A 21,223-nucleotide genomic window follows, 5' to 3' on the forward strand; every position below is an offset into this window, starting at 1 on the left:
CTAAACTACTCTATTATTTGGATAAATCGATGCTTATTATTTGTCTGCTTTGCATAATGTATTCTGTCATCGTGCCCTTGCATAAGGATTTGACCCAGTAACAGTATTTATAACCCTGACAGTATCCAATAACTGATAACACTGCTGCTGTCAGTGCTTTATTACACCTGCTCATACACGCAGGCACTCTGCACCCTCTGTGGAGCTCAACTTCAGCCTTAACTGTTCTCTTCTGGTTTCCATTAACTCACTGAAACAGAAGTTTGATTGCAGTTGTGCGTGCTTATCTTGTATACATTGTTATACATTGTTTACTGCATAGAGTAGTTTTAATTGCCATAGCATCTCATGTTACTATGATCCGGCAGAAGTTTCTTTCTAAATGTAGTTAATCTAAGCACATAAATCTACCTCTTACTACCATTACATACCTCTTACAGTATATAAATATGCATATACTATCTACTGTAATGTATACTCAATTTAACTACTGTTCGAGAGAGCCAGTGCTTATTTTCAGCCAAAGACGTGAGAAGAACCTGACGTAATTCTTCAGTCTGTCTCACGTTCCAACTTTGTAACATAATATTCAGAAGGACAGCACAAAATGTAATTGTGTGGTTCACAACATCGAGCGGTTTCCTCATTGGCTGCTGAGGACATAAAGCTCAGCGTCAACCAATCAAATTCGGCGACAGATGTTTCCCTTTTTTTTCAACGAGTGGTCCGTGTGAATAAACGGGTGAGACGTTTAAATGGCCCTCGAAGAGCCCACTTGTTTGTTTCAACAATCTGTAATGCCAAATTGAGCTTTTGACCAAGAGAAAAAGATATTTTATAGACATAGACATAAATAAATGAGTAATAATGGAGAAAATGTACACCATCGAAATATAAAAAGAATAACCCATATCACAATGAGATACAGGTTCACTGGATACACCTGCTGTTTTAAGAGTCACGCCTACAGTAAAGCGTCTCATACACAGGGTTATGTTAGAACTATGAACAAATTAGATTTCAATTAATTGCTAAACCGCAGTCTATAACATCTCCACGACAGCGTCAAGAACGTCTGACACGTAAGAAGACTATATAAGCTTCACAAATGTATACTTAATAAACTGGCAGAGTCGGTGCCGAATGTCGAAAAACACGAATAAAAACATAGAAAATTCAGATGTGTGGCGTTCAGCGCTTTATGGATATTCCCGACAGCTCATGAAGGCATCAATAGAGCATGGTGTGGAGGAGACCAATCAGAGCGCAGGAAATGTCAGCTTAGCCTATCGGCAGATGGGCGATGGAAACAAAACTCAACGGAGGCTCACGCAGTGGTACCAGTGTTCACTCTGCTCCGTCTGAGCAGCACCGCCACAGTACAAACACAACCGAAGAGTCACAGCGGCCAGAGGAGGAAACACGAGGCTCCACAGCTCCAAGGTAAAGGATTCACGTTGTTATGATTGAAGTTAATTCCTTTTATTACATTTTAAAAGGCACCGGGTGTCGTTAAAACAAGTTGAACTGGTTGGTCAACTCCACCGTCCACATTACGAACCTGACATCAAAGACGTGCAGTTTAACTTAACATTTACTTACATTTATATTTCATTGTAGTGATGAGGATATTTGCCAAACTCACTTTATACTACAGTCTGTCAGTCTGATAAATAAGACACGTGATTGAATGCTGAGTTTGATCTTATCTACAAAGTGTGGAGTGTTAACTTTTAGTACACTGTGTGATCTTCTGCAGACCTTCATGAATCTATCCATCATCCCATGTTTGTAAATGTAACTGTGCCTCTTCAGCACTAAATCACTGCTGTTGTGGTACAGTGACGTCTAATAGCTCCCCACAGACGAAATGGATCATAATAGTTGCCTGGGTTGTTTGGTTTTTTTTGGGGGGGTGGATAAACTATGTTCATCTGGCCTGTGATCAGCTCCTCTGTGACTCAGGGACAAGTATGATCAATAGTGAGATAGCTTCATGACACTGCCATTAATCCCCATAAGGAACGGCTGCCAGGGCTGCAGTTTCAGAGAGTGCAGTGTTAGGAAGGGGGCCGACATGGAGGCTTTCAGCTTAATGAACCACACAGAAGAAACAGACAGGCTGGCAGAGAGACAGGCAGGGAGCTACATCCCTGCAAGGTTACATCACACACAATGGATCTTTGAGTCATTGGCTGATTTAGGAGCGTTGGTGAAGGCCGTTGGTTCATCAGGGTCTCTGAAAGCTGCAATTTACCCATTTGCACCAAGCTGAGGTCAGTTATGATTGCGTGAATGAGAGTATGCTTGCAACTTTTAATAATATCAAAAATACGAATTGTGCATTATAGGATAATAAACAAATACTATCCATACCCACCTATGAGCATTTTAGTTGAAGTGAGTTGGGCAAAGAAGGAAGAATAGACTGATTAAATGTGGCTGAGTGTGTAGTGGAAAGGTCAGAAGCCATGTATGATTTGAAAGGTGTGGATGCTTGCTGATTAAACAAGAAACCATTAGGCTGCCACATGTCAATATGGAACCGGAGGAGCTGACGGAGGAGCTGTTTGCTCTCCTGTAAGAGGGGAACAGCAATGTCACAACTGAGTGGAGTTAAGGCACTGTTCCAAAATCCAATCAGTGAGTAAAAAGGATCATGGTGCGTTTCAGTTTTTCGTTTCCATTTGAGAGATTAAGCATCGTCTCTCTGGTAAATAAAGGATTGTTGTATGGATTTTCATGCCTGGCCCAAATGCCGCTTCGATCCGTTCAGCCGATCCTATCAGGATTTGTTTTGGAGGAATTCCTCCTCCTCCTCCTGTCCTGACACGACCATGACTGATCTTTTGTGCGTCTGTGTGTGTGTGGACATGGGTGTGTCTTTGTGGTGACCCTGGTCTACCTCAATCAATTCACTTACATGAGTTTCCCTCTTGCAGTTTTGGGTCAGACAGGCTGAAGAGTAAATCAAAGCTAAACGTGAGCTGACGGCCCCTCTGGCGCTCCGTTCCTCTTCCTCTCTGCTCTGGCAGCAGTGATTGCAGCTGTGTAACCCTCAGCACAGACCTGATTGTTCAAGTGTCAGATAAATGCTCATCGCCCCATTAGTGTGACGGTCAAACAGACTGAGAATAATCCAGTTACATTTAGATTGACTGAGTTGTTGTTGTTGTTGTTTGGTGCATTGTGGTGGCGACTGTGCCCAGAGGAAGAAGCCTGAATCTGCAGTCTGAGTGAGATCAGATTTTTGTGCCGTCTACGCAGAGGCTTTGTCTTCGCTGTAGTGATATTATGCATGGCCTTTTTTGTTTAGAGTGAGTGCCAGCATGAATCCAGAGCGGTGGAGTCTCATTACTTTATCACTGCACACATTCATGCTCATCTGATCTGATCTGATCTCTGCTTCTGTCCCCTGTCTCCTCTCAGGCCAGTCTAGACCTCAGCAGTCATGTCGGCCAAAGCCATCTCCGAGCAGACGGGGAAGGAGTTCCTCTACAAGCACATCTGCACCTCGGCCGCCGTCCAGAACAGATTCCGCTATGCCAACGTGACCGCTCAAACCGACTTTGACCAGCTGGCACAGGAGCACCCGTGGCTGCTCACAGAGGTGAAACCAAACGCTCACTCTCAAGATTAAATATAACATTTGGCACCTTTTCCCTAGGATAACAGTTTGGAAGTTTGGTACTGATGAAGGATGAGAGTTTTCTTTGCTGTATTGCAGTTTTATAGCCCATAAATGTCAGACGCACAGCCTCCGTTAAGCATGTAGAAAGTGGTTTCACTTTTCATGAAGACAATTACTTATGCTGGAGGCAGAGTGGCCTCCTGGTGCTTGTTAGCAGACGTCAGACCGTTCCAGCAGCTCCTTTCTATTCATAGAGGAAATGAAGCAAAGTGAATGTTAGGACACAAACGCATTAGGAGATGACATCCTCTTCATCAGCAGGTAAATGATCCAAGCAGGGAAACTCTCTCTCTCTCTCTCTCTCTCGCTCCGTCTGTGGAGTTTGGAGCTCAACTCGTAGGATTCCAGCGCCTTGCTCAAGGACATATTGGCAGGGTAGCGGGCTCGCCGACGTAGGGAATCGAACCCAAGGTCTCCTCCGCCTACAGGGGCAGCCTCTCACGCCGACTAGCCGCAATAGAATATAATTGCATTTGCGTCGTGACTCGTGCGTCAGGATAGAGCGTCACTGTCCCGCCCCTCCCTCGTCTCTGAGGGAAGGAATCAAGGAGGATGTGGAGGGCAGATGGAGGGGGGGGAGATACGAGCAGCAGGGAGGGGATTGATTAGGAAATTGCATTAACTTTCACCCTCGTCCCCGTCGCTCTTATCCAACTGGCGAGCGCCCAGATCCTAATGGCTCTGCTGTCATTCTTCATCCTGTGTCTGAGTCCTAAGTGAGAGGAAGAAGGTAGACGTGATTCTGCAGCCCTGATAATAAAGATAAGATTCACTCTTTGCTCACATCGTCTATCAGGTCATTAAAACAAGTGGAGATCGTCGTCATCCTTGGAATTCTCTTCTGTGATTCATGTTGAGATGTTTTGATTCTGAATTCTCATAGATGTGCATAGATGTTTAGTAGCTTAACCGTATGGAGCTGAAGTCGTTTTGGGGCTTTTATATGCAAAGTTTCAATGAGATGTTCTGTCATATTGTCTCATCCGTGTCCTCCTGATGTTGTTCTACAGAGGCTGGTGGTGAAGCCGGACCAGCTGATCAAGAGGCGGGGCAAACTGGGCCTGGTGGGGGTCAACCTGGACCTGAACGGCGTCAGAGACTGGCTGAAGCCTCGCCTCATGAGGGAGACAACGGTACGCCTGCTGCTGCTTCCTCTTCATCCTCCCGTCCAGGCGTCTGAGAACATTAACTTAACCGATCGCTCGCTCCCTCGATCAATATCCCCCAACGCTCCTCTGCCTCTGCCCTCCCCGTCACCCCGCTGATGCATTTGGTTTGTACATTCACTGAAACAGCTGGCTAGATCCCTGATGAGTTGCGTGTGCAGCTGGTAGTAAATCAGCCCGTTCAGCTACATCCAGAGCTGCCAGCCAATAAAGAACCAGTCCATCCATCCAGTCAGTCAGTCAGTCAGTCAGGCAGTCAGTCTGTCAGCATAACGGCGCCACAGCAGATCCATCACTGTGGCACCGAGAGGCGGCTGCTGTGCCTCATAAACCAGGAGAGAGAGAGAGAGAGAGACGAGGGAGCTTCATAAAGTGTCAGAGGAAGAGAGGCGGTGTTTGTGTTCCACACTGGAGACGCACTCGGTGTCGCCGGCAGCAGTAAATAAGAATAAATAAAGACGCAGCTGTGTTGTTTTGGGATCATTCTTCAGAGGAGCTTGTAAAAACTGATCACATAAACTAATCTTTAACAAACTGCTCCTTCACATTGATTGGAAAGAATTTAGTCTTTTGCATCCAAATTCATTTCAGCTCTTAGAAACCTCTCTGGTCTGAGCCTCTGGTGGCTTTTCTGTCAGATTTGTCGTCTCTTCAAAATGGCAGCAGCTCCCCCTCTCTCCCCCCCTCTTCTCCACGCTCGGCTGCTCCGTGGCTCCCCGGTTACTTTGTGCCTGTCGGCCTTTAACACAGGAGCGGTGACAGCGTCGCCAAATGAGCTGTGAGCAGAACACGGCGGCATTTTGTTTTCCCTTCTTCCTTCTTATTCTACTTGCAGTGTTTTTGCACAGTCATCCACAGTCTAGGTCGACTTTTGCCTGAGGGATTTAGTTTTCTTTTACCTGCTAAGCATCTGATTTGTCTTTAACAGTGTTATCGTGTTTTATGTCCTTAGGTGGGAAAAGCAAAGGGCATTCTGAAGAACTTCCTCATCGAGCCTTTTGTTGCTCACAAGCAGGTAAACCACCGCTCGGTCTCACACCTTCCTCACTGACATCCGCCCTATTGTGTGAGTGTCAGGAGTGAAGTCAGTCTGTCCTTCATCCAGGAGGAAGAGTTCTACGTGTGCATCTACGCCACCCGCGAGGGCGACTACGTGCTGTTCCACCACGAGGGCGGCGTGGATGTGGGAGACGTGGACGCCAAGGCCAAGAAGCTGCTGGTCGGGGTGGATGAGAAGATCAGTGAGGAATGTGTGAAGAAGGAGCTCCTGACCCACGTCCCCAACGAGAAGAGAGCGTGAGTTTAGAGCCTTTGGAGAGTTTAGAGTTTGTCCAGAACAACACTTTGATGAACACTTTGAAAACTTCAGTAATTGATGATGTCATTGATTCACAAGATCTTTTGATTCATTGATCTTTTGTGGGGAAGCAAATCATGGCTCATAATATCAGTTTGGCTCTAATCTGCATTATAATGTAACTCATTTGTGGAGTAACTCATTATAAAGTCACTTTCTGCCTCCAGAACGCTGCAGTAACATTTATAATTCAGCCTGCAGCTCTTAAGTGCTAATTAGAAGCGGAATGAATCATTTTCCCTCTCCTGCTTCTTTCCAAAAGGCTGGTTAGTCCGTCAGTAATCTGTAATATTTATGCCTTTCATCCATTTTATTACTAAACACAGAAGTTAAACCAGCTTGAGAGTGAGAAGCCGCCGCCATATGAGTCTGACTTTACAGCTGTGGACTCGTGACCAGCGGGGGCGGGGGGGGCAGCTGGACCCAGAGCACTTTGATATTGCAGTAAACGTGTGGGTAGAGGGAGAAGGGGGGTGGAAGGAAGGAGGGGCTCCATTAGAGAAATGACAAACTCCCTCCCCCTGCCCTTTCCTTCCCCCGCTTTCTCTTCGATCTGCCCCCCTCCCTCTTCCTCCTCCTCCTCCTCCTCCTCCTCCTCCTCCGGAGCCGTTCACTCTCCGGCCACATTCGGTGCACGTCCCTTTATTTTGATGGCTGTCATACAGCGGCCCAACCCCCCCGCTCTACCCCGTCCATCTTTCCTTCAGACAGCAGGTCCTGGCCCTGACAAGAGGAAGAAAACACTCTGTCAGCCCCTCCACTCGCCTCCTCACCCCTCACACCCCCGACTGAAATCAGGACTGGGACTGGGCCGCCCTTCCCCTCCCCCCCACCTGAAGCTGAGTCACCGGGTTCTGTCTAGTTGTTGTCCCGCGGGCCAGCCAGAGTCCTGACATGGCCCTGGCTGACGTGGATACAAAGGCATCGGTCTGCCTGAACCACACACACACACACACACACACACACACACACACACACACACACACACACACACACACACACACACACACACACACACACACACACACACACACACACCCCTCCCCACCGCTTTGTTTTGACATGTGAAGGAGGAAGTAAATTACATGTCTCCCTCTCCTCTGCCAGCCTGTGTCAGCTGCTAATTTGCAGGTGCAGCTTTGTGGCTGCTGGCCTCTTCTTCTTTCACAATCAATACACTACAGCCGCTCCTGTGTTCACTTCCTGCCTGCCCTGTATGACATCACTGTAATCTCTCTGCAGGGTGCTGAGCAGCTTCATCATCGGCCTCTTCAACCTGTATGAAGACTTGTTCTTCACATACTTGGAGATCAACCCGCTGGGTAGGTTCATCTCAGCCCATCTTCCTCTTCATCAATATGGCATCAGGTTATATAATTAGAAAGGACATCAAAAGGAAATCGGGGGTGAATGTTGATCTGTTATAAACATCTTCGTCTCATGAAACTGAAGGGTTGAATAATTGATGCTCTGGCTGTTTGCTGCCCTGTGGCAGATGTTCCTCCCTGCTTTGATATCCATGTTCACCTCCTCGTTCCTCCTCCGCCTCCTTCAGGGACGGCAGGAAGGACATCGGACCCCCCGCTAAGGCGTCTGGTGTTGATCAGTAGGTGGGTGTGTCTCTTTGTCGGCTTAACAGTCTTCCTCCGTCTCTCTTCCGCTGTTGTTAGTTGTGACAAAAGATGGAGTGTTCGTGCTCGACATGGCGGCCAAGATCGACGCCACCGCCGACTACATCTGCAAGGCCAAGTGGGGAGATGTGGAGTTCCCTCCGCCCTTCGGCAGGGAGGCGTACCCCGAGGTGAGGTAGAGTGACTATGAGTCCTTCAGTCTGTCTGCTGGGTACAGGTGTGTGTGTGTGTGTGTGTGTGTGTGTGTGTCCCTGCTATATGATTCATACTGCAAAATGTTGCAAAACTCTTTCCTAGTTTAATTTGTATATAAAACAACTTTATTTAGCTGATATTTCCCTCCCATGACCTGGCTCACTGTAGCTCTCTGTCCAAAGCTGCTTTATGGGGACAGTTTATTATACTGAGGAGGCGATGACGTCAGCAGCACCATCGTTATCATCTTTTGATCAGTGAGTCATTCTGGAGTCCAGGGAGCTCCTGGAGAAAAGGTCGCCTGGGCAGGAAGCTGCTCAAGACACTTACAGAATCAGTGCTATTATAATGAGAGGTTTAATGGGCAGAAAATGGTTCCTGCATGTGAGACTTTCCTTTTCACACAGCCTTTGCTTTCATAGATGCAACAGTGTGTGTGTGTGTATGTGTGTTTGTGTGTGTGTGTGTGTACATAATTAGTGCATACGGGAGGTTATTCTGAGACAGACTGTCTGTGCAGCAGCCGTCTGGTCTAATTGGACTGCAGCTCGTCTGGAGCGGAGCTGAGGGACAGCAGGAGCCTTTGATTGGGCGTGTTTGCTCTTCATCCCCAGCTGTGGGACCCCGACTGTCATAAACAACCACTGATGCGCCTCCTCGCGCCCGCCGTCATGCCTTAGTCTTCCTCCCGTGTTAAAAATGAATACACTCCTACGTCAACATGAGGCCGTGTGTTGTTGACACGCCAACGTTCCTAATCAGCAGCTCTTTAATAATCACTGCCAGCGCTTTGAATTGTGGTCATAATGAAGTGGTGCTTGTATGAGTGACTGGTCTGATCACCGCTGTAATCACACACACACACACACACACACGCACCCTCTCCTCCGCAGGGTGTGTGTACTTACACCTCGTTGTTTTGGTTTCTGTTTTGGCAGGAGGCCTACATCGCCGACCTGGATGCCAAGAGCGGCGCCAGCCTCAAGCTCACCCTGCTCAACCCCCGGGGCCGGATCTGGACCATGGTGGCAGGAGGCGGGGCTTCTGTGGTGTACAGGTAACAGCCACACGATCCCCACAGCTGGGATTGAATCAGATAAAAAGATAACGCAGGCTGTAATCAGGTTTGGCATTAGCAGGAGTGGGATGGACGGTGCAGCAGCTCGCTAAATTGGATTCAGGGATGTTTGCCGATTTTTCTTGCCGAGCGTCTGGAGGAATGAGTGAGCGTCGCTGCGTGCCGCCGCTTTGCACCCCGACAGACGGCAGACACGCCAGCCGTGACTAATTATTCCCTCTGTGCACCGTTAGGCCGCCCGCTCTGTTTACAGTGCAGAGCTAAAACGCTAAACTTTCCCTTTACTTTGGAATCAAACGCATCATGGAGTGAAGCACCCAGGTGCCTCATTAGCATTATTTCTTTACTTTCTGTGATGACGAATGTAAAACTTCTCCTTAGTGACACAATCTGTGACCTGGGCGGAGTGGACGAGCTGGCAAATTACGGGGAATATTCCGGAGCGCCGAGCGAGCAGCAGACGTACGACTACGCCAAGACCATCCTGTCCCTGATGACCAGAGAGAAGCACCAAGATGGTAGGAAGGCGTCTTCATCTTCACCCCCCGATCTTTGTTACACACCCACAAGCCTCCCTCCGCTCACTTGTTTTGGTTTACAGGGAAGGTTTTGATCATCGGGGGAAGCATCGCAAACTTCACAAATGTTGCAGCTACATTTAAGGTGAAGAAGGTCAAATGCTCCTTACACACACACACACACACACACACACACACATCAGTATCACTCAAACTGAACTGAACTCTTCTCTAGGGGATTGTTCGAGCTATCAAAGACTACCAGGAGCCTCTCAAAGAGCATGAGGTCACCATCTTTGTCCGCCGTGGAGGGCCCAACTACCAGGAGGGCCTGAGAGTCATGGGAGAAGTCGGTATGTTCTTATACGTCACACACAGATTGAAAGTGTGTTCCTGAGTATCTACTATATATGTATTCTTCTTCACCTGCCTCCCGCCTCACGCTCTCCTCAGGCAAGACCACCGGGATCCCCATCCACGTCTTCGGCACGGAGACTCACATGACGGCCATCGTCGGCATGGCGCTGGGCCACCGGCCGATCCCCAACCAGCCGCCCGTCGCCGCCCACACCGCCAACTTCCTGCTCAACTCCAGCGGCAGCACGTCGGTATGACGGCACAGGGGGATCTCCATGGAGACGAATGAGCAGTAAATTTACAACAGCGAGTCTGTGCCAGTAGTGCTCCATAGTTTAGTGGCAGAGAGAGGAGGAGGAGAAGATGAAGAAGCCGAGCAGCCTCTGTTTGGTCCCTTTAGTGAACCGAGCCGTGCCGTCCATCAGGAGGCTCTTTGTGCTGGATTGTGCTTTTGCTCTCACGCAAAGAGTCTCAGAATGCAGGAAGACGCTGTGACTGCCCAGAGGCGTCCATTAAGAATATGCACGCACACACACACACACACACACACACGTGCACACGCATGCACTTGGCTCTTTGCTCAGATTCAATTAAAAAAATATGGAGTTGGGTTTACTATACAGAAATGCCAAATGAAATGATGGAGTGAAGTCATAAGCAGGATGATGTAGTTTGACGACATTTCTAGATGAGGAATTGTAAACGCTTAAATGCTTCAGGATTGAATGCAAGGTTTAAAATATGATTCATTTCAATCTCATCCTTTTCTGTCCTTAAAAGTTGTAAGAGAAGCAGAGCAGAAACACAGGAACAGGAAGTCTCATTGCGTCATTTGTGCGCAGGAGACGTGATATAGAATAACCTGAGGTCATTCGTCTCTGCTGCTCTACGATGGATCTCGTACAAATATGAAGGTTTTGTAAATTGTTATAATCTATCTGTAATCTCATTCTCTTCTCCTCCATTCCCAGACTCCAACATCAAGCCGAACGTCGTCCTTCTCTGAAAACAGAGCGAGAGCTGACGCCTCACCGGCCGAGAAGGTCAAGGCGGGGGCTGCTGCCGGTGAGACTGCACAAACGCAAGCCGAGCAAGCACACACACACACACACACACATACACACGCCATACACGCACAGACGCGCCGGGGGATGATGCATGGACACACTGTGATCCTGCCCGGTTGAATGTACTGTAGGTGATAGAGCGCCCTCTGTGGACAGCAACAAGGTCCTGCATCCAAAATCAGTGCATCCGTATACGTAGCTGTCTTTGATTTATAGAATATGGCTTCATCTTTTAGTTCTTTTGAGCAGATCTCTATCCCTGACTGTACGATTCCTCTCCTCTTCCTCTGAAGCTCGGGCAACTAGCCTGTTCAGCAAAAGCACCAAGTCTCTGGTGTGGGGTATGCAGACCCGTGCGGTGCAGGGAATGCTGGACTTTGATTACGTCTGCTCCAGAGAAGAGCCGTCTGTGGCAGCCCTGGTCTACCCGTTCACGTAAGCAGAAAGAGAATCTCCTTTTGTTTGTAAACGTTGCGCTTTGACCCGAAGAGTGACGCAGCGTCTCTCTCCCTCTCTCGCATCCCAGCGGCGACCACAAGCAGAAGTTCTACTGGGGCCACAAAGAGATCCTGATCCCCGTGTACAAGAACATGGGCGACGCCATGAAGAAGCACCCGGAGGTGGACGTGCTCATCAGCTTCGCCTCTCTGCGCTCTGCCTTCGACAGCACCATGGAGACCATGCAGTACCCACAGGTACAGAGGCCTGCACGGCTCTCGAGCTTAAAACGCTTCCAGGTAAAGGTGAGGAATGCTCAGCTTCTGTGTCGCTCTGCTTCAGATTCACACCATTGCCATCATCGCCGAAGGAATCCCCGAGGCCCACACCAGGAAGATCATCAAGGCCGCCGACGAGAAGGGCGTCACGATCATCGGACCTGCAACAGTAAGTCTCGCTTCACTTCACTAATGGGGAGGCTTTGCAAACGATTGGATTTCCGCTTATTTTTGGGGGTTGTTTTCGTACAGGTTGGAGGAATCAAACCGGGCTGTTTCAAGATCGGGAACACGGGGGGGATGCTGGATAACATCCTGGCCTCTAAGCTCTACCGCCCGGGCAGCGTGGCCTACGTGTCGCGCTCCGGCGGCATGTCCAACGAACTCAACAACATCATCTCCCGCACCACCGACGGCGTGTTTGAGGGCGTGGCCATCGGCGGGGACAGGTGCGTGCGTGTGTGTGTTTCACTTGCAGTGTGTAGACACGTGGGTGTGAGAGCAGGTGTAAAGCTGAACTCTCTCTCTGCAGGTATCCAGGCTCCGTGTTTACAGACCACGTGCTGCGCTACCAGGACACGCCTGGAGTCAAGATGATTGTTGTACTGGGAGAGGTGAGGGGACACACACACACACACACACACACACACACACACACACACACACACACACACACACACACACACACACACACACACACACACACACTGCCTTTACACACATTTTCCAGCACTGACTTCCATGCTCCCTATGTCTGCCTTTACCCTGAACAGATTGGAGGCACGGAGGAGTACAAGATCTGCCAGGCTATAAAGCAAGGCAGGATCACCAAGCCTGTGGTCTGCTGGTGTATCGGCACCTGCGCCACCATGTTCTCCTCAGAGGTGAGCCAGCAGACCTAAAGCCTCGTTTTAGTTCATTTGTTTGGTGTTTCATGTGTTTTTAGGTTCTGACTCACTCTGTGTGGTTCCTCAGGTCCAGTTCGGCCACGCCGGCGCTTGTGCCAACCAGGCCTCTGAGACGGCGGTGGCCAAGAACAAGGCTCTGAAGGACGCCGGCGCCTTCGTCCCCAGGAGCTTCGACGAACTCGGAGATGCCATCATGTCAGTGTCGTCTTGTTTTCGGAATGATTGTTGAATGAATGAAACCAGTTTACGGTACTTGTGTCTTACGCGTCTTTGCCGTGTGTGTGTGTGTGTGCGCAGATCTGTGTATGATGACCTCGTTGCTAAAGGCGTGATCCAGCCAGCAGAGGAAGTGCCTCCTCCAACGGTGCCCATGGATTACTCCTGGGCACGAGTGAGTATGACAGCATGGCTTTGGCACGCAACACAACTTTCATAGTTGCATATCGGCTAAGATGTTAATAAAGAAGCGACACACACTGAACCAAACCATATTGAGGTTAACGTGAAGCAGATGGAGCTAAACGCAGCACTGTTTTCTTTTTTGTCCTGCAGGAGCTGGGGATGATCCGTAAGCCGGCCTCGTTCATGACCAGCATCTGTGACGAGAGGGGTCAGGAGCTGCTCTATGCTGGCATGCCCATCACCGAGGTCTTCAAGTCAGAAATCGGCCTGGGAGGAACTCTGGGGCTGCTCTGGTTCCAAAGGAGGTCAGCTCCTCTACTCCTCAACCCCACACACGACCAAAAGAAACCCTATTTGATTAATTTGAGCCGTTATGTGTGATGTCGTCCCCCAGGTTACCCAGATACGCTTGCCAGTTCATCGAGATGTGCCTGATGGTGACGGCCGATCACGGACCGGCTGTTTCCGGCGCCCACAACACCATCGTCTGTGCCCGAGCCGGCAAAGATCTCATCTCCAGCCTCACCTCCGGCCTGCTCACCATCGTAAGATACCCGGGATTCGTATAACGACAGCGATATCGGCATGTGTGTGTGTGATCATTTCCAAGCCTGTTTCAATGAATTTGGTCTCGTTGTTTTGCATTTTTCAGGGGGACCGTTTCGGCGGTGCTCTGGACGCTGCGGCGAAGCAGTTCAGCAAGGCGTTTGACAGCGGGATGCTGCCAATGGAGTTTGTGAACAAGATGAAGAAGGACGGAAAACTGATCATGGGCATCGGGCACAGAGTCAAGTCGGTGAGTGCGTACAGCAGACACATCGATCTCTGGCACATCACCTTTATTTTAGTCCAGGATGCAGACAAGTAACCACAGTAAAGGAAGAATCTAATGGATCTTCTGTTCCTCGAAGTGAGCAGTATTGATGAGGGAATGATCGCTGTGTTTTCAGATTAACAATCCCGACATGAGAGTCCAGATCTTGAAGGACTTTGTGAAGCAGCATTTCCCCTCCACCCAGCTGCTGGATTATGCACTCGACGTAGAGAAGATCACTACGTCCAAGGTGAGTACCATCACATGTTCGCCCTCTGGTGGCAGGACTGCGGCGACCACCATTTTAAAATCGCGTGTTCCTCTTGTGTTAGAAACCTAATTTGATCCTGAATGTGGACGGCTTCATCGGCGTGGCCTTTGTGGATTTGCTCAGGACCTGCGGAGGATTCACACGGTAAGCAAACACAAACACATCCACTTTTCCAGTCTCTCTCCACAAACATTTGAATTCAATACTGCGTTTACTGAGTAATAACGTCTGCAGCTTGTTGTTAAATCCATTTTTTTCCCTTTCCTCTGTGTCTGCTTTCCTGGCACAGGGATGAAGCTGATGAATTTGTGGAAATCGGAGCTCTGAATGGGATCTTTGTCCTGGGACGCAGCATGGGATTCATCGGTGAGTCATTTCTGCATACGGACACGGGAATGTGGGAATGTGCGAGAGTCGGCCAAACGCTTCCACTGTGCCAAACACTTTTCTTCTTTGCATTTTCTCAGGACACTACTTGGATCAGAAGAGGTTGAAGCAGGGTCTCTATCGCCACCCGTGGGACGACATCTCCTACGTGCTCCCAGAACACATGTCCATGTAATTACAGGGACCACAATCCTCCGTGTCTCCCTCCCCTCCCATCTCCCACACATACAGTATACTGTGATCCGTCACCCTTAAGGAGGTGGCATCAGATGGGAAAGATGTTACTATATATATACTGTAGCTGTAAAGTGCAAATATTAACAAGAAGACTTATAAGAGTATGGGTTTAGTTTTAAATGACCGTTAGTGCTGCAGTTCTCCGTCTAAAACTGTGAAGCTCCACTAGGACGAAGCTGGAATGTTTTGTGGGAGATCGTATGATGAGATCTTTACTGTGTAGTTGTGGTTAAAGCCTCTCGCCTCCCCTCGCAGTGTTTACATCACTACTATTCTCGTGGCTACAACAGTGGAGTCCTTAATATTACGCCGTTACTGGATTAACCAAGCATGTCGCGTGTCTGTGCCGTTCTCTTCGTCGTGCCATATGAGAATCGTGAGCTCGCAGGGTAATCACGCCTGTAGTGCAATAACGTCTATTACATGAGAAGAAACTGTAGATCAGAGCTTTATTTGTGTATAAGTGTATTAATGGTGATTAAATGGTGTGAGAGTGGTAATCATGTCCCTGTTTTATGAATCATTCCTGTCTGGCATTTGGAAATATTTTCTCTTAACTAGTGAGAAATGTTTGAATGAATTTTCTAATGGGGATTCAATGTCTGTCTTTGTTATTGTTGTTTTAAATGATTTGGGGCTTAAATCATTGAAAATTAACATAGTTATGTATATTTGAATGTTTTGTCTTGTTTGTAATAATTCCTCTTAATGTATTGATCACGTTTACGACAGCACTTGTTTTACTTGAATTAAAAGAAATGAATCAACCATTCCATAACATGAAAAATATGTCATATTTGTTTATTTTGTCAGATCTGTTTCATCTCTTTCCTTTCCCTTGTGTTTTAAAATGTTTCCCAGCTCAATGCCTGCTGATTTATGTGCATATTTAAAGGATAGCAGTAAAAATAACAGGAAGGAACTCATGGTTTGGAAAATCTGAAGCAACTCTCTCAGAACCATGTTTGTACAAAACTGCTCATCATTTCAGCCTTTAACCGCTTGAACTCAAGAAACCCTTTTCTTTGATGGATTTCCCATTAAAAAGCAAATGTGGTATTTTCCCACAAGTTATGGGGCCTAAAATAAACCATATGCCAGGCACTTGGTGTGATGTCATTTATGTGAATGTTACAAGACTGTAGAAGTGTGTAGACGGCCATAATCCTCAGCAGTGTTTCAGTGGTTTTCAAATTTGATTTAATGTGAACTGAACGTGCCTTTGATTTGTTGTTTGTGTTGAAAATTGTCATTGTGTAAAATAAAATGCAATTAATACTATCATCATCCGTCACTATCTTTTCTCTGCTTGTAGTCTTAATGGGTGTCATGCCAAAGAGTGTGTAGAATGGAACATTGTTTTCAGCCAAACATATTTCAATGCAGAGGCTGGTGGTGTAAGATGATTCAATGCTTTATTGAATAAATTGAATACATTTCATTGCTTTACTCAACGTAAACAAACATCTAACCAGTGTCTCTGCGTGCACAGTTCATTCAGCACTCAGCAGCTACAGGAAACGTTTATGGGAGATTATTGATGCTAAAGCAATAACCTCCCAAAGGATCCTGTTGAAGGATCTACTAGGTATTAAATGCAAGGTTGAGATACTTTTACCAGCCTAGACCTTAATTGTCATTAATGTAGATATTAAACAAATTCCTCAATAACATTTTTTGCCACTGCATTTATTTTGGAATAATAATAACTTTGTAGCTCCTTCCTTGTTCAAGAAATGGGCTTCTAAGGTTTTCTCTAGTTTTACAAAACGATGACTGCGAGGTAAACTTTTTCCAGAATTGTGTCAATATTCTCAGACTTGCCCCAAATTCACACCAATTGATGACAGGGCAGCATATAGGCTGTGTATGAAACGTTAACTTTCCACCTCCTGGTCCAAGATATGGGCTTTAGTGAGAGTTGCTGACAATAACCCACATGTGATGGGTTAATATGAGGTCATAAAGGTTGAAAGTGAGGTCATAATGGGTGAATGTGAGGTCATTGTAATGTATATCACCGTGAAACAGTCTATGAATGACCGCCACAACCCGCCTACGTCAGGGAATCCGTCCGTGTTTACGAAGCTGAAGTTGGTTCCTTATTGACGCTCCGTTCCGTGCCGCTATTAATTTAAATTTTATAGTTTTTAGACAAATGTCAGGTAAGACTTACTAAATTCTAAACTATTTCAAACAATTTGTCTTTCAGAACTATTTGACATGTAATGATTCTGTCAGTAATGCCATTATCGCAATTTAAAAAAAATATGAAACGCACAAATTTGCGTGAGTTAAATTGAGCTTTAAATTGAATGTATTCAATTTGAGTTAGATCGATCGATCGCTTTAAATACGCAGTTTGATGAGTGGCCATTATTACATAAGCAACTGTGACACGCGTTGAGTCGCGGATATGAAGTGCGAATGTGAAACGCGCTTCGCCGCCATTCTGAGTTTAGCCTCCGTGTCAATGTGGCTGCGGATGTCGCCTCCTTCGCCGCTGTAGCACGCCTCACTTACAGTTGCTCGCACCCCGTCGCAGGCAGCATAATGGCCGCGGCGGCTCCCAACCCAGAGGACTCGGCGGTGCGGAGTTGCGGTAGCGGCGTCACGGGCACACCCAGCGCTCTTGTCGGGGACGGAGACGCGGACGAGGCCGAGGACTTCACGTCGTCCTCGCACTGCTCGGAGCTGTCGCGGCGGCAGAACGAGCAGCGGAAGCAGGGCTTGTTCTGCGACGTGACGCTGGCCTTTAGCAGCGGCGCGGCTCTCGGCGGCGTCCAGACCTGCGAGTTCTCCGCCCACAGGTCCGTCCTGGCCGCGGCCACCGACTACTTCACCCCGCTACTGAGTGGACAGTTCTCCGAGTCGCTGTCCGGCCGGGTGGACATGAAGGAATGGAGCTCCGAGCTGGGACCGGACCCGGAGACGGTGGAGAGCGTCATTCAGTACATGTACACCGGGGAAATACGCGTTAGCACCTGTAATGTCCACGAAGTGCTGGAGCTGGCGGACAGGTGTGTTTCTGTCTGTTTGTGTGCGCTTGTGAGCCGCAGTTTGGTAGTCAAAGCGCCGCGGCAGCTGAGCCTGACTGAGCCTCATGGATGGATGTGTTGTGTGTTGTTATAGGATACGTTCACTGTTTTCATCGTCGCATTGATCTGATATTGATTTAAAATGGCAGAAAGCCCAAAACCCACCAGTAGCTCTGAGACATGGGTGCATATGTTCATTTACTCAGTTTTACACACACACACACACACACACACACACATACACCATAATACATAAATACAGCCAGTTGGATACTCAGCCTGGCGTCTGACCATCATTTTCATCATTACGAACATATAAACTTGGCCAACTTGTGCAAAGATTAATCCAGTTTGCAAAGCCTTCATTGGACTGCATTCAATCTTTGTAAGATGTTTGTGTACGACCCAATTTCTGGCAGCGGAAGCGAGTATTGAGTGTATTATGCTGCACATATCCTATACCTGCCCCAACCAGTTTGTTCTCTAGTTAACTCAAAGTCTCTGGTATTGTCTCCATAGGTTCCTCCTGCTGCAGCTGAAGGACTTCTGTGGCGAGTTCTTGAAGAAGAAGCTGAGCCTGACCAACTGCGTGGCCGTGCACAGTCTGGCGCACATGTACACACTGGACCAGCTGGCTCTACGCGCCGCAGACATGATCCGCCGTAACTTCCACAAGGTGATCCAGGATGAGGAGTTCTACACGCTGCCCTTTCACCTGGTGCGTGACTGGCTGTCCGACGCTGAGATCACAGTGGATTCGGAGGAGGTGCTCTTTGAGGCTGTTGTGAAGTGGGTGCAGAAGAATCCAGAAGAGCGAGGTCGCTACTTTGAGGAGCTGTTCCGTCTCCTGAGGTTGCCCCAGATTAAGCCCACCGTCCTGACCAGGGTAGTGAAAAATGAGCAACTGGTGTCTGCCAACGAGGCGTGTCTGCGGCTGGTGTCTGAGGCGGTAGAAGGTCACGCCATTCGATTTGAGAACCTCAAGTCGACCGATATGGAGTTCTGGTCTTCCCACATGGCTTCTTTTCAGCCTCGCTTTGGCCAGAACATGGACGTTATCATGGTAGTGGGTGGCGTGTCAGAGGGAGGGGACTACCTGAGCGAGTGTGTGGGCTACTTCATTTACGAGGACCGCTGGGTAAACTTGCCACACATCCACAACCACCTGGACGGCCACGCCATCGCAGCCACAGAGTCGCAGGTCTACGTCGCCGGCTCTATGGAACCCGGCTTTGCTAAGACGGTTGAACGCTACAACCCAAACCGCAACACCTGGGAGCAGCTGAGCAACTTGACCACACGGAAGCACTCGTTTGGCCTCACCTCCATTAAGGACATGTTGTACAGCATCGGCGGCCATGGAAACTTCAGTCCGGGCTTCAAAGATGTGAGTGTGTATCAGCCTGACCAGGACAAATGGCACAACCTGGAATCTGCACCCAAGATCCTGCGGGACGTGAAGACAGTAAGCGTGGAGGATCGTTACGTGTATGTAATGGCACGCACACCTGTCGACACAGATAATGAAGATGGACTAAAAACAGTGACCACTCGCTATGACACAGACAGTCGCCAGTGGCAGGATGTGGACTCCTTGCCCCTTATTGATAACTATTGCATCTTCCAGATGGCTGTAGCCTCCACAAACTTCTACCACACAGCCTCCTGCTGCCCCAAGAGCTACACAGTGCGGGAGGAGGTTGCTAAGCAGGCGATCAGCGTGCGCATCTCCGACGAGATCCTGGAGAGCCTGCCACCGGAGGTCACCAGCATCGAGGGTTCTGCCATCTGCCACTTTGACGAGGACGTCTTCATCATTGGAGGCTGGAAAAACAGCGACGACGTGGACAAACAGTACCGCAAGGAGGCCTACCGCTACTGCGCCGAGAGGAAGCGCTGGATGCTGCTGCCCCCCATGCCTCAGCCCCGCTGCCGGGCCACCGCCTGCCACGTCCGCATCCCTTACCGTTTCCTGTACGGCTGCCAGCGCTACCCCATGCCCCAAAACCTGGCCCGCCAGCGAGACCGCATGCAGCAGATGCAGCAGCTTCACCGCCGCACTCTGACCCTGCGCCGCCAGCTCCAGTCGCAGATAGAATGCTGAGCAAGTTCCTGTCTTCAAACCTGCCCCACCTCATGATGCCCCTACAAGTTATCATCCCACCACAGCCTCATCTTCACCTTCATCCGCCTCTCATGCATAAGCTGTGTTGGATTTTGTGTGGATGTCATCAAACTGAACTCTGTGCCATAGTGTGTGTGTGTGTGTGTGTGTGTGTGTGTGTGTGTGTGTGTGTGTGTGTGTGTGTGTGTGTGTGTGTGTGTGTGTGTGTGTGTGTGTGTGTGTGTGTGTGTGTGTGTGTGTGTGTGTGTGTGTGTGTGTGTGTGTGTGTGTGTGTGTGTGTGTGTGTGTGTGTGTGATCTTCCGACAAATGTAAACATGTGAATAAGAGTGTTCTATTGTGGCCAACAGCTGAATAACCTTTGGTAAAGTATGTTGGTCTGAGATCTGTTTATCCGTTTGTACAAACATAGTATAAAGCTGTATATGTTTATATGGAACATGTGACATCCCTTTATTGTATGACAGGAAGTCTATGAGATTGGTAATAAGTGCATTCCTATGTTAAAGTCTCATTCCATAGTAACACTGTGACAATCTCCTGGAGTCACTGGAGCTTTGTGTCATCATTGTGTTGTTTGAATGTCTCCTTATGCTCCAGCTTCAACAACACTATCATTTCATATACAGAGGCTGTCAAAGTCCGCAGACGCCTTGTACGCTTTTAGATTGCAGTTTTGGCCACTACAGTTTTATATTTTCATGTTTGTTTCCAATGTAGCAGGTAACAACACTTATATCCTCTGGACAGATGTGAAAAGATGTTATGAAGTGATTCCTATTGATTGTGATGATATCTTAACAAACCTTTTGTTGTTCCTTTTCTGTTGCACTTTGGCGGCGTACTGCTCATTCCATTCCAATTCATTCAGAAAAAGATGCTTATGAAATGTGTACAGTATATGTGTGTGTGTGTGAGAGAGAGAGTTTGGGAATGTGTGTTTTCTGCAGAGATGGCAAAAGCTGCTCTAGTACTGCACTTTGACGTTCAGAAGTGCAGAGGTTAAACTCGGTCGCCGTTGCACTTTGGATTTACTTATTTTATTCATTCCATTTCAGACAAGGTGATTGTATTTTAGAAATGATCCGTTTTATTCCAGCTTCCAGCCATTCGGGTTTTATCTTTATAAAAACATGTCATTATTTATGGTTCTGATTCTCACATTAAATATCTTCTTTCGTCCCTGGTTATTGTTCTTCCCTGACACCCGGGTGGATATTAAGAGATCTGTCGTGTTGTTCTGTGATCTTCATTCATTCACATTCCA

General features: G+C 48.1%; 2 protein-coding genes across 2 annotated transcripts; both read left to right on the top strand.

Annotated features, from left to right (window-relative positions):
- The first annotated feature begins 1,326 nt into the window (after positions 1-1,326).
- On the top strand, positions 1,327-15,733 carry aclya (ATP citrate lyase a). The gene is made up of 28 exons (XM_076144259.1): positions 1,327-1,443; positions 3,430-3,610; positions 4,702-4,824; positions 5,810-5,872; positions 5,963-6,153; positions 7,457-7,536; positions 7,885-8,015; positions 8,979-9,097; positions 9,500-9,636; positions 9,720-9,781; positions 9,872-9,989; positions 10,090-10,244; positions 10,965-11,058; positions 11,354-11,495; positions 11,587-11,755; positions 11,841-11,945; positions 12,029-12,225; positions 12,309-12,390; positions 12,550-12,660; positions 12,752-12,879; positions 12,982-13,075; positions 13,237-13,391; positions 13,481-13,631; positions 13,739-13,882; positions 14,037-14,150; positions 14,233-14,315; positions 14,461-14,537; positions 14,639-15,733. Exons 2-28 carry the CDS (start codon positions 3,452-3,454, stop codon positions 14,731-14,733), a joined length of 3,279 nt encoding a protein of 1,092 aa, XP_076000374.1. The 5' UTR covers positions 1,327-1,443; positions 3,430-3,451; the 3' UTR covers positions 14,734-15,733.
- A 1,235-nt stretch (positions 15,734-16,968) lies between these two features.
- Positions 16,969-21,138, top strand: klhl11 (kelch-like family member 11). Its single transcript, XM_076144300.1, has 2 exons — positions 16,969-17,815; positions 18,353-21,138. Exons 1-2 carry the CDS (start codon positions 17,349-17,351, stop codon positions 19,935-19,937), a joined length of 2,052 nt encoding a protein of 683 aa, XP_076000415.1. The 5' UTR covers positions 16,969-17,348; the 3' UTR covers positions 19,938-21,138.
- Positions 21,139-21,223: the final 85 nt, after the last annotated feature.

This window comes from Genypterus blacodes, unplaced genomic scaffold (genome assembly GCF_046128005.1).
Source record: "Genypterus blacodes isolate CSIRO-AG114 ecotype Tasmania unplaced genomic scaffold, CSIRO-AGI_Gbla_v1 ptg000028l_1, whole genome shotgun sequence".
NCBI lineage: Eukaryota > Metazoa > Chordata > Actinopteri > Ophidiiformes > Ophidiidae > Genypterus > Genypterus blacodes.

What these genes read in the sequence shown, in the direction of transcription:
- klhl11 (XM_076144300.1), top strand. Translation starts at nt 17,349, where the DNA reads ATGGCCGCGGCGGCTCCCAACCCAGAGGACTCGGCGGTGCGGAGTTGC. An exon ending in GTGCTGGAGCTGGCGGACAG is followed by an intron (nt 17,816 to 18,352) that starts GTGTGTTTCTGT and finishes TTGTCTCCATAG; the next exon opens with GTTCCTCCTGCTGCAGCTGA.
- aclya (XM_076144259.1), top strand. Translation starts at nt 3,452, where the DNA reads ATGTCGGCCAAAGCCATCTCCGAGCAGACGGGGAAGGAGTTCCTCTAC. An exon ending in GGGGCTTCTGTGGTGTACAG is followed by an intron (nt 9,098 to 9,499) that starts GTAACAGCCACA and finishes ACTTCTCCTTAG; the next exon opens with TGACACAATCTGTGACCTGG. An exon ending in TCGGGCACAGAGTCAAGTCG is followed by an intron (nt 13,883 to 14,036) that starts GTGAGTGCGTAC and finishes CTGTGTTTTCAG; the next exon opens with ATTAACAATCCCGACATGAG.